This window comes from Lytechinus variegatus, chromosome 3 (assembly GCF_018143015.1).
Source record: "Lytechinus variegatus isolate NC3 chromosome 3, Lvar_3.0, whole genome shotgun sequence".
NCBI classification, from domain to species: domain Eukaryota; kingdom Metazoa; phylum Echinodermata; class Echinoidea; order Temnopleuroida; family Toxopneustidae; genus Lytechinus; species Lytechinus variegatus.
This window is the reverse complement of record NC_054742.1, coordinates 74,676,133-74,689,724: the sequence shown is the minus strand read 5'-3', so window position 1 is coordinate 74,689,724 and position 13,592 is coordinate 74,676,133. Positions and strand designations below refer to the sequence as shown.

The 13,592-nt window shown below is 38.0% G+C and overlaps 1 protein-coding gene across 1 annotated transcript in view; it reads right to left on the bottom strand.

The window, feature by feature from the left end:
- Positions 1-1,925: 1,925 nt before the first annotated feature.
- The window catches only part of LOC121412156 (ADP-sugar pyrophosphatase-like), a 31,525-nt gene continuing 19,858 nt past the window's right edge, over positions 1,926-13,592 (bottom strand). The window contains exons 4-6 of the mRNA XM_041605061.1: positions 11,430-11,537; positions 3,183-3,278; positions 1,926-1,933 (exon numbers count right to left, since the gene is read on the bottom strand). Of these exons, the coding sequence (XP_041460995.1) occupies positions 1,926-1,933; positions 3,183-3,278; positions 11,430-11,537 (212 nt within the window). The remainder of the gene's footprint in view (positions 1,934-3,182; positions 3,279-11,429; positions 11,538-13,592) is intronic.

Below are 13,592 nucleotides of genomic sequence, written 5' to 3'. Positions count from 1 at the left end.
TTAATTTCCACATTTCATAAACATGTATCCTCCAGTCTGGCTAACCTGTTCAAATCAGATCCTGTAATGACTGATTGTGATCTCTCTAAACATATTCTTGCAAATACAAACTTTACTTAATCTCAAATAATATTTCAATATCTAATCTCACTACTAAACAAGTGGAATGCCTCTGGCAGTTTTGGCTGCATTATGCTATTCAAAAAAATACCATTCATATGATAATAAAACACTATATTCATTTACCCTAAATGACCATAGACCTTAATCATGTGTTCTAAGACTAAGACTCTTGCTAAACAATAGGTAATACTTGATTACCTTTCATCCTTGTTTCATGATCTAGATCAATAAACTTTAAAGTTATGATGACAATTCAACCATACCCCCAACACAGTCAAAGTTCATTGACCGTAAATGACCTTTGACATTGGTCATGTGTTCAATGATACTTGATTACTCTTATATCTAAGTTTTATGCAATAGATCCACAATTTTCAAGGTTATGATAGCAATTCAAGAAATATTCATGTAGGAGCTATATCTTAGAATTTATAAGCTCTAAATATATGCGGGTTCTTCCAACACAGAACAAGAACAAATGCTTGGCTATAGTCGGAGCTGTCTGATCTTTCATCGGGTAAATATTTGTGCACTTGCTGAAAAGATCAACAACTACCAGTATAAATCAGGAGACTATTCTGGAAGTAGGGAGCTCTGCAACATCCGCAAATACTTTCTGAAGAAGACGCTCTGTGTTGATATTGTGAAGTGATGCTCGGTACTTGGAATTTGGCAATCTCATCAACTCACATGCTGCACAAGTTTGGCAATAGTTCACAATATCTCTGTGTACAAATGGCCAATAACAAGAGGATTTGGCCTTTGAAGTGTTCTTCGGGTACCAAAATGTCCGGCAGCGGGATCACCATGTAGCTGGTTGAGAGCTGTTGAGGCCATGGAGCGTGGTACTACTGCTTGGAATGTAGTTTCACCAAGATTTTTTGTATCTGGCGATAGAGGATGTACTGTTTTGTACTGGGAAAGAAATTTGATGAACACCTACACAATCTCCTTGAAGTACTCCAACGCTTCAGAGAAGCCGGACTCAAACTCAAGCCAGTTAAGTGTCAGTTCTTTTGTAAGTTACATACATGTACCTGTGTTATGTCATCAATGCTAACAGTGTACTTCCTGATCCAAACAACATCAACAAAGTAGCATCTTGGCCAAGATCAAAGAACCCTACCAATGTCAGATCCTTCCTTGTACTATACTCCTATCGACGGTCAAAGTCAAAGTTTCATGTAAAGTGCGGAAGCTTGAAGGCAAATTTTTCCTATGGTTCTTTCAAAGAACAAAGTTACCAAGAAATTAAACAAGTGATAGTGACCCATAACAAGTGGAATGCCTCTGGCCGTCTCACCTGCATCACAGGATTCAACATAGCAGCAGTGCTGACTTTGAAAACTACTAAAACTCGCAAAAGATGTTCAGTGATACTTGGGTACTCTTATTTCCGTGTTTTATGAACTAGACCAATACACTTACAGAGATAGGATGGTAATTCAACAAATGATGCACCACGCCGTACACCGAGGTACCGTAGTACCCAGGGTACGGCGTTGTGCAGCGCCATCTCGTGTTGTAATAGTGTACAGTTACATTGTTGTCATGTTGATCTCGGTCGTACGATCAGTGCGACAATCATGACAATGAATGGGGACAATGATCACAACGCCTATTTCCTTTCTTTGATACAATCTAATGCCAATAATAGTAAACAAATTATGTTATACTTAAGAATTTAAGTATACTTTTCGACAGCTAACTTACACAAAAGATTAGCTTTTAATATAGTCCAAAACTCGCCCCGGTACACGCGGTGGGGGTGGTGTTATTATTGAACAGTGAAGATTAGAAGATTAGAACACTAAAAAAGAAATAAAAAATCTATACAAAACATTAAAATATACTTGTACACATTTTTTGGTAACCAGGGTACAGCGCAAAAAATAAAATAAATAATTCAACAAAATGGCGAATTATTATTTGGTACCCCAGGGTACCAAATACTGCATCAAATACCCCCAATGTGGCCAAAGTTCGTTGACCTCACATGACCTTTGACCTTGATCATGTGACCTGAAACTTGCACAGGATATTCAGTGATACTTGATTACTCTTATGTCCAAGTTTCAAAAGTCAGATCAATAAACTTGCAAAGTTATGATGGTAATTCAACAGATACCCCCATTATGGCCAAATTGCATTGACCTTTGACCTTGGTCATGTGACCTAAACTGCGCACAGGATGTTCAGTGATACTTGATTACTATTATGTCCAAGTTTCATGAATCAGATCCAAAAACTTTTAAAGTTTTGATTGTAATTCAACAGATACCCCCAAATCGGCCAAAGTTCATTGACCCTAAATGACCTTTGACCTTGGTTATGTGATGTGAAACTCATGCAGGATGTTTGATGATACTTGATTATGTCCAATTTTAATGAACTAGGTACAATTTTAATGAACTAGGTCCATATATATTCTAAGTTATGATGACATTTCAAAAACTTAACCTCAGGTTAAGATTTTGATGTTGATTCCCCCAACATGGTCTAAGTTCATTGACCCTAAATGACCTTTGACCTTGGTCATGTGATATGAAACTCTAATAGGATGTTCAGTAATACTTGATTCACCTTATGGCCATGTTTCATGAACTAGGTCCATATACTTTCTAAGTCATGTCATTTCAAAAAACTTAACCTTAGGTTAAGTTTTGATGTTGACGCCGCCGCCGTCGGGAAAAGCGGCGCCTATAGTCACACTCTGCTATGCAGGTGAGACACATACAAAAAAATATACTAGCATTGTTAGAAAGACAAATTTCCCTAAATCATAGTCTCTCAAAATGTAGAATTCTAGACCTTTTTGGGACTTTGGAAGGTTCTAATGGCCAAATTGAGGCGGACATCAAAGGACCAAAGTAAAAAAATATGAAAAGAATAAACTGGGAGGACAGTCACATGTAAGTGAATTAAACTTTAATCATTGACCATCTCTCATACATGTATGTTCAAGGATATCCAGAGTTAAACTCAAATCATACATGTAGATTAGAATTTGAATTAACCAGAGTTCAGAATATGGGACCAAGTTTCATTGAAGCATTTACCTGGAGATACTGATAACACTGTTCCTGTATATCCCGTCTCTTCTTTCAATTCTCTAAGTGCTGTTTCCTCTAAGCTTTCATTTGGCTCAACTAATCCTGCAAATTAAAAGAATAATTACAAGATCACATGAGTAATTTTACAATACTAGGGAGGGAAAGTATGACATCAGACTAAAAATATAAATTCTGTAATAAAATGCTCTGAACACACTGAGTTATCAATAAACATTCATGAGATATCCATATAACCAGGGAAGACAGTTCAAGCAGTCTCCAATAATATGAACATACTTTGGTTTTTTTCTTATGTATAGGTCTCTATTGGCATTTTCATGAATTATACATGGTTATCCACCATAACAAATGTTACCTAAGCATGGGTGTCGATCACGGGGGGATGGGGGGGATATATCCCCCCCAATATTTCAAGTGGGGGGATGGCCTGTATTATCATCCCCCCCAATAATTTAGGGTAAAAAATTATAATAATGATGATGAAAAAATGAAAAGTTTGATCATGATGATTATAGTATGCCATCAATCAATTTTTTCCCTCGCAATTTGTGTATATTGTTATTAAATAAAAACAATCTTTTTCAGGACTATTAAACAGATGGGTGGAGGTTCAAGATGAAAAAGAATGAAATGTTCATGTATCTGATATTTTTTAACACATGACATAAAAGGACCCCAACGAAAATCAACTTTTGTTGATTGGGTGTTCCATCCCACCAGTGGTGAATAAATTAATTTAAATATCATTAACTCAAAAGGGTGGAAAAATAAACGGGAGTAAAAGGGTGGCAAGATAAATAAAGGAATGACGGTAAGCCCGATGGCGCACGAGAAGCCACACAGGTTGTAATTTGTGCTAGTCTTAATTGGTCCGAATCTGCATGTTTATCATCATGCATTAAGAAGAATAAAGATATTGCCAGTCAGGTTAGATTTAAGAGAGAAGTTGTATACACAGAGGCGTCGATCCTGGGTGGGGGGGGGACAGGGGGCGATCGCCCCACCAATGAAAATATTGGGGGGCAAACATATCGTTTTGCCCCCTCCCAATAATTCCGCATGTGCAACTAAAAAATAAAATAAGATTGTAATGCTACACTAAAATCAGCAAGCGAGATTGAGATACCAACTCGATCTTGATTTAAAATCATGCTCAAAATGTCTGCTTTTCAGATTGGAATATAAAAATTTTCAGCTCGCGCTTCGCGCTCGCATCATGTACCAAAACCCCATACTTTTCATGATTATATAGGTGAATATAATGTCCCGTTTTCATTTCTAAACCTCAAAAGAACTTTGATTTTGCAATAATCTTTTGTTGGATATATATCTTCCATTAAAATGTCCTTTTTTCCAGATCAAAATATCAAAATTTTCAGCTCGCGCTCGCATCTAGGCCTATTGTTCTTCTAGATACCCATCTTAATCATTGGTACCAAAAATGCTTAGAATATCAAGCTTTCAGGTCAGAATATAGAGAAATATCAGCTCGCTCTCTAGTGAGATACATGATCGACCCTCCTCATGAGTTACTACAAACAAACGTAAACAGGTACATTTTTCCTGTTTTCATGACATACTAAAAAAATTTAGCTCGCGCTTCGCGCTCGCATTGTTGGTGAAGGTGAGATATGTGTCTCTTTCTCATGAGTTATATATATATATATACATATATATATATTGTGATCGAGCGCCTTTGGAACGTTGATTCATAATTTTGCCCCCCCCCATCTGAAAAATGGATCGACGCCCCTGTGTATACATCATGCTCAATAAACAGATCACTATGTACATGGTCCAGTCAATTTTTGTCATTTTTTCTCGGTATGAGTTTAGAATAGGCTTTTACTTGTAACACAAATTGAATTTTCAAAAAAATTATACAAGTATAGTACACTACAACAATGAAGGAATTTCCAAGAACACCATGCATATTAACCACTCCCAAATGTCCTAACTTGTGATTTTATATAGTGGGGGTAATGTTGAAATATCCCCATCCACAAGAACATTTGTGTCAATCATCCCCCCCAACCAAGAATACCGATCGACACCCATGTACCTAAGATTTAGAGAATTAGCTCATTTTCTTCACACAAAAGTCCAACAACTTAAATGTTTTTAGTTTGTGCTAACATATGATTATATCCTGCCAGTTAGACGTGGGGGTATTAATTTCTTCGCAGATTTCTCCTACCTCTGAAAATGCATGAAACATTTGTTACACAGTGTCCAAACATGGACACCAAATTGAAAGTGGCTGCCACATAAAAAAAATCTATTTCTGGATCGATTAATATTCATCTGTTTTATAGACCTTTGTGCTATATATTTCTGTTTATTTCAGATTATAAATTAACAGAACTATGGATGCAGAACATGTATTGATGACAACAATATGTCCCTAATTTTGAAGGCAATTTCTCATTGTTTATCCATTATTCAAGGATTTCTTCAAATTGAAGAAGTTTTACTATAAAGGTATCTCATTAACTAGTCCATATTCTAGCTGTGCTGTGGAACATTTGTTACCAAAATACAAGCTGGACACCAAGAGTAATGTGCGTTCCATTTTTGGAAATCAATAATTTGAGACCTTTAGTGACAATGTATTTGCAATTTTCTGTTATTCCCTGCATTCTTGACAAAATACATATGTAGATAAATTGCTTCACATGTATACCCTGTTTTGAGCATGTCACAATTTGGTGTCCTCAAATTGACTATTTTTCCCACAAAAAGCTTTGTAAAATGAAAATGCTTTTGTCTCTAGGCCTAATTTTACTATCCTACTAGGCCCGTTTTGAAAGTCCATTTTTGATGCACATGTACACGGCATATTTTTTGGTTGTGTACACGTTGTAAACAAAAACAGCCAGCTATGTTAGGTATGACAACTTGCGTTGTCTGAATTTCCACCAATAATTCAGGAACTGATGATTACAATACTCACATTTTGTTCACTTGATTTTTCTTTCTGATATACTGCAAATGTAAAGTGTTTTAAATGACTGTATATTGCTTTGATATCATACAATCGCCAATCTCACTCAAAAGTTCGGGAGGAAGATCAGATATGACACTGACATGACCGCCACTCGATCGCTATTGAGGCATGGTCACTGCAAACAGTGTACACTTCTATCCCATGCACACACAGAAGCTCAATTTGATTGAGGGAAGATAGTTGATCGAGAGATGGGAGAGAGGATAGAGACATGTATAGGGGAGGGGAGTGGGCTAGATTGAGAGAGAGTTGGAGAAAATCAGGTCGACTCAATCATTTTAATCCTCTCATTTTATTCCATCATTTATAATCATTCATTTTATGTATATGTTCACAACCAGAATAATTGTTTTAATCATCTATACTGCATTATTTGCCCACATTATTTCAGAGCGGAAGGATGTGTTTTTATCAGTTCCGGGAAAAAATAAACATTTTGCAGCCATAATTGATTGAAATGTTTCTTACCTAACTGTTTGGTCATTGACAGCAGTGAGCTTCGTATTACCCTTTTTCTCATATCTTACTGACATTTAAAGCTTTGGAACATTTTATACTGTTAATTTGGTTAATTCACTTCATCTTTTTTTTAGTCATTTGAACATATTTAGCGGTTTGTTATCCCTTACGCGACGCGATGATGCTCTGTGATGTGAATGTGGCAAGGTGGGTCAACAACAATTTTATGATGATGTCACAATGGCATTAGTTGTAAGCAGACTCGATGTAAAGAACTCAAAACTGAACTACAGAAACGTGGACTCAATAGATCGGTGTTAAGGAAATGCTAGCTAAGAGGCTGCAAGGTGCAATAGATGAATTAAATCGTTTGCATATCCATGATGATGCACAAAGTAGCAAAAATGATAAGCAAACCAACACAGAAGAAATGGATCTATACGAACTATTTAATCTAGTGTAAAAATGTGTGTATAAACTCGCAGAAAGAATTTTGAAGCTTGAATTCAAGATTGATGGTGAGAACTTGTGAAAAGGAGGAGAATCTTAATGATTTCAGTGAACGCTATCACGAGGGTTAATCCACAGGAAGTTGAAAAGATTGTTGAAACCATTCGGTTGAAAACAAGTTTGATGTTCTTGAGGAGACTGGAAACTCTCCTCAAGCAGAGTCTACAAGTGCAATATCCATAACTGATCAAATTAGACAGTATCATGAAGGACATCGCCGTCAACGCCTTTGTGAAGTTCCTGATACTGTCTTTGAACGTAGCGAAGGCAATGGTTTGAAGATTCCTACGGATCTATCAACAACCAAACAATCAAATGAATACTGCCGCACGGCAGAGCTACATGTAGATGTATCTGATGCTGTCCCCAGAAGAGGAAGAACTGATGCCATATCTGTGTCATCTAGCCAACCAATTCGACAAGGGCATCGTAAAAGCCGTTTCAACGAGCAACCTGCTATCATCGAAGGTGACTCGATGATTAAGCACACTGAGGGCCGAATCTTGAGCAGAAACGTAAGGTAGTCTGTCACTCTAAACCAGGAGCAAAGGTGGCTGATATATCCCTCAGGAAGGCTACTGAAGATGTAAAGGCTAATGGAAGTCCTTCTACTGCCGATGAAATCATTGCCCTAGCTGATGTGATTTCGATGAAGGGATGTAGCGTCTACCTGTCTGGTATCAATACACCGCAGATGGGAATCGGTTTACCAGAGGGGTCTTGCGGATAGAGTAAGCTCGTTTGAAGAGAGCTGCATATGATAGGGGTTGGAGTTTCATTGACAATGATAACATAGGTGACAAGCATCATGGCAGGGATGGAGTCCACATCAACAAGGCATGGCAGGCTGTTGCGTCGATCCTACGACGCAACTTTGAGCGACCTCGAGAGCAGTACCGGCCTACACCTGAACAAAAGTCCTACGTTGAAGTTTTAGGATCATTTGTGTGTGATTTTAAGATGGCCCTTCCAAGAGGGATAATAAAGTCGACAGATCTCCATCCATTGCTTCCAATGACAAAGGCTCAACAGGGTTGGCCTGAGTATCTACAGTCGTCCTCAAAATTATTCATACCCTTGTTGATATTTGTGATTTTTCATGTTTGTGATGAAATGAATGCATTTTATCAAGTTTCTCTATGATTTATGTGTGACCTACAAGTGAAAGAATAACAACAATGCACAATTCAAGAAATTTCTCTTTTCAGGGGTATTTTATTCATAGATATTCAAACAATGTCATGTTCAAAATTATTCATACCCTATAGGTTTTCTGAGTCCAATGTCTTTCATTAATAGTCAATAGCATAGCCTTTGTTCTTACGACTGCTTCTAGACGATTCCTGTAAGTGTCCACAAGCTTCCTGCACGTCTCCTGCGGGATGTTAGCCCATTCTTCCTTGGCGTAGGCCTCAAGCTGGGTCAGGTTGGTCGGGTTCCTAGCCATCACTCTGACTTTCAGGTCTCGCCACAAGTTCTCGATCGGATTCAGGTCAGGACTCTGACTTGGCCATTCTAGGACGTTGACATCATGGTCCTTGAACCATTTCTTCACCAGCTTGGCGGTATGCTTTGGGTCATTGTCTTGTTGGTACTTCCAGTTGGGGCCAAGTTGGAGTTTTTCGGCAGATTCCTTCAAGTTCTCATCAAGGATCTGGATGTAATCCTCCTTTTTCATGATTCCTTTGACTCTAACAAGGTTACCTGTGCCACTGGAAGAGAAACATCCCCATAGCATTATGTGCCCACCACCATGCTTGACGGTTGGCAGTGTTCTTTGGATTGTATGCTTCCCCTTTCTTCCTCCAGACGTATTCAACATCCATATGGCCAAATAACTCCAACTTCGTCTCATCAGACCACAGGATGGTTGACCAAAAGCTTGGATTTTGCTTCAGATGACTTCTAGCAAAGGCCAGTCGAGCCTTCAGGTGTTTCTTCCTGAGCAACGGTGTCTTCCGAGGCCTGCTTCCATGGAGACCTCCTTTGTGCAAGACTCGCTCCATGGTGGACAGTGACACCTTCGTCCCTGACCGGTCAAGCGTTTCAAGTAGGGCCTTGGTTGTGGTCCGGGGGTTGTTGTTGACCTCTCTGCAGATTTTCCTGGCAAGTTTAGGAGACACCTTGCACCTCCTGCCACACCCACTAAGGTTCTTCACAGTGTTGTACCTCTTGTGCTTCTTGATTATGCTCTGGACTGTTGCCACAGGGACGTCATACTGCTTTGAAATGGCCTTGTAACCTTTTCCCTCAATGTGGGCATTCAAAATACGTTGCCGTAGGTCCTCACTGACCTCCTTCTTCTTGGCCATGATTATCAGAGACTGAGAATTACCAGAATGCTTTCCTCTATTTATACCCTTTTAGAAAGATGCTATTTTCCATCATTGTTTAATGGCTTGTTTAACAAAGAGGGTATTTAATTCATTGGAACATCTTGAAATAACTATAGAACAAAGAATAGCACATTCCCAGACAGTGAAAATAATGCGCATTGTCATAAAAGGACATTTTTGTTGAGGTATTGGCAAGGGTATGAATAATTCTGAACAAGTGCAAAAAATAACTTTCGACCCTATCTATTATTATGCTAATGAAGACTTGCCAGCTCATATGTCAAATCATGCATTGCAACAAGCAGACAAAAGATACAAAGAAAGTTACATCATAATAGCTTTTACAAGTAAAGAATCTACCAAAGAATGTTTTTCCACAAGGGGTATGAATAATTTTGAGGACAACTGTACATGTAGGCCTTGTTATGCAGTTGAACTTCACTCACTGATAAACTACTTGATTGAGAATAATGGATCAATGGATCCCAGCAATAAAACAAAGAGGCATTTAATAAACTTTCTGACTTAAACATTTATAGTTTGATATATAAGATTGAAGAACTGAAAATCCTACTTAAAAATGAGCCTTCTGATGTAATTTGTTTGAATGAAACAATGTGTGACTCATCCATACCTGATTCTAAACTTAAGACAGATGATTTTGTTTTCATAAAGACCGAAACAGACACGGCGGAGGAGTCGCTATGTACATCTCAAATAAGTATGATTTCAAACAAAGACATGATTTGAGCTAAATGTATGATGGCTTGGAATATTTGTGGCTGGAGCTATGCCATCCCTACAAATCTCTAATAATAGTAGATTCAATATTTAGATGTAGAGAAATATATATATAAAGTTGAGAGCTCATCAGGAGGGGGAGAGAGAGGTGGTACAGACAGACAATATATAGAGACACAGTCAGAGAGGGGGAAGAGAGATGAAGAAAGGGAGGGGGAGAGAAAAACAACCTGATCAGCATAGAGAAGGGAGAGAGGGGGAGTTAAGGGACTGTGGAGACAAGAAAGAAAGAATGAGAGATGGTGGATAAAAAGAAGTCAAGGGGAGGAGGGTGTAAAGGGTGGGATGTAAGATTAGAGAGAGGGGTCAAAACAATGACATCAGAAAAATTACGAGATGTCTCGAGGTCAACAAACTTTGAACCTCCGAAGAACACATTCATGTGAGCTGTAACATGAATGCGAGTGTGTGGCTAAACTTGTGTCCAGCGGGAAATTTAAGCTGATCTTCTTGACTGTTTCACTAGGGAATTGCATACTTAGTGGTTACTTGTGGGTGAGTCCTGTGGCTTCAGGGTGGATATGAAATTGGAATGTTAGTGATTAAAACTTGTGCAGCGTATGAGAACTTAGAATTATTGTGAGGGCTGTGAGCTTGTTCACTTGTTTACAACTCCCATGCAAGTTTTATACAGATGCTACCGTGTACAAGGTCATGAAATTCAGTGCACATGCACTGACTTGACTGTGTGTGTACACGTGTACCTGAAATGGCCCTAAGACTCATCTATTCAATGCTTCCTACTCTTAATTGTTCCTAAATCTATTACTATTATATTTGTAATTTTTCTCTTTCGTTATTTCTTTCTTCTTTCACTGCGCCTTGGGCTCTCTGCCGAGTGGATTTGGCGCATTACAAATCACATATATTATTATTATTATTATTATTAACTCTACATCAAGAGATGAGGATCCCTTAAAAAAATCAACACATTTGACCCTAAAACACAAGAAATATCTGTTGGAAAATCTCTCCACTATCATAAAAATACTTGTATCATTAAAAGGAGTTTAATAGTGGATCAACAGACCAAGAGACAATAAATTAGTTTTCAGAGATTGAGCCACCCCCTGCCCTAAAAAAAAAATCTTATAAAGCAGATATATTTGGCATACTTACCAGCAGGAAATTCAATAGTATAGCATTTAATAGGTGGCCGAAATTGTTTGACGAGTACAATACAATCATAGTGGAGCAATCTATTGAGTATGGCTATCATAGCAACACCTGCAGTAAAAACAAAACAAAACTAGAATTACCAATAAATAATGACTGTTACCCTTGCCCTATGATGTTACCATGGCAACAAAGTATCAAACATCTCGACTTTACCCAAGATGAACGTTCACGTCAAGTTTCAAAAGTAACGTTAAAAAAATCTTGGGAACTACTTTTCCAGTTTTTGCAATAACATGCTGTTACCATGGCGACACATTTTCAAACACATTTAGAAAAGGAAATTGCATGCTCTTGCCCAAAGAACAATGTTGGTGCCAACTCTCATGAACACTCATCAAAAACTGGGGAAGTATTTTGATCTGCAAAGAGTTTTCCTGGGGTTTTGGCCATATGTAGTTATTAGTTATTCGGTAGTTATTATGGCAGCATGATTTTGAACACATGCAAAAAACATGTGTTGCACATCTTTACCTCAAGACCAATGAGAGATTTTAAGTTCTGAAGTACGATACCGATCGTGATATTGATAGCCCATGACGTCATGCTTCTGGCTGCTGATCATCTCAACTTCACGTGAGAAGTCTCAATGATGAAAGTGAAATGGGTGAGAAATTGCAGTAAAATCTTAAGTACAGGATGCAAAGGGTAAAATCACTAAAAGAATCAGAAAGAGTAAATATCATTTTTCATTAAAATGTACAAAGCTGTAATGATTTACTCATATTAACAATAAAAGCTAATTTAAAAGGGTGTTTCATCCTGTATGCCGCCTGTTTGTGGGCTTCAAATAAAAACAAGTGGAATGCCTCTGGCCGTCTCACCTGCATCACGCGGTTCAATATAGCAGCAGTGCTGACTATGAATACTACTCTAACTCGCACAAGATGTTCAGTGATACATGGTTACTCTTATGTCCAAGTTTAATGAACTAGACCACTTTTTATGAACTAGACCAATAAACTTAAGAGATATGATGGTTATTCAACAAAAAAACCCAACATGGCCAAAGTTCATTGACCTTACATGACCTTTGACCTTGATCATGTGACCTGAAACTCGCACAGGATGTTCAGTGATACTTGATTACTCTTATGTACAAGTTTCATGAATCAGATCCATAAACATTCAAAGTTATGATGGTAATTCAACAGATACACCCAATTCGGCCAAAGTTCATTGACCTTTGACCTTGGTCATGTGACCTGAAATGAGCACAGGATGTTCAGTGATACTTGATTACTCTAATGTCCAAGTTCAATGAACTAGACCAATAAACTTTCAAAGTTATGATGGTAATTCAACAGATACCCCCGATTCGGCCAAAGTTCATTGACCCTAAATGACCTTTGACCTTAATCATGAGACCTGAAACTTGCACAAAATGTTCAGTGATGCTTGATTACTATTATGTCCAAGTTTCATTAATCAGATCCATAAACTTTCAAAGTTATGATGGGAATTCAACAGATATCCCCAATTCGGCCAAAGTCCATTGACCCTAAATGACCTTTGACCTTGGTCATGTGACGTGAAACTCATGCAGGATGTTCAGTGATACTTGATTAACCTTATGTCCAAGTATCATGAACTAGGTCCATATATTTTCTAAGTTATGATGACATTTCAAAAACTTAACCTCAGGTTAAGATTTCGATGTTGATTCCTCCAACATGGTCTAAGTTCATTGACCCTAAATGACCTTTGACCTTGGTCATGTGACATGAAACTCTAATAGGATGTTCAGTAATACTTGATTAACCTTATGGCCAAGTTTTATGAACTAGGTCCATATACTTTCTAAGTTATGACATCATTTCAAAACTTAACCTCAGGTTAAGATTTGATGTTGACGCCGCCGCCGTCGGAAAAGCGGCGCCTATAGTCTCACTTTGCTTCGCAGGTGAGACAAAAACATGTAACACCGAACTTAAAATTCAAATTTTCTGTGTGAGTTGGTGTTGGTGTAATACATGTATCAAGTCTCAGGTAGGGGTCCCAACATTTTTGTGGGTTGTTGAATTCGTGATCGGAAGATAAGATATGCCAAACACTTCCACAGCATTTCAGAGCAGCAAAAACCATGCAAAACGTGCAGAAATATGC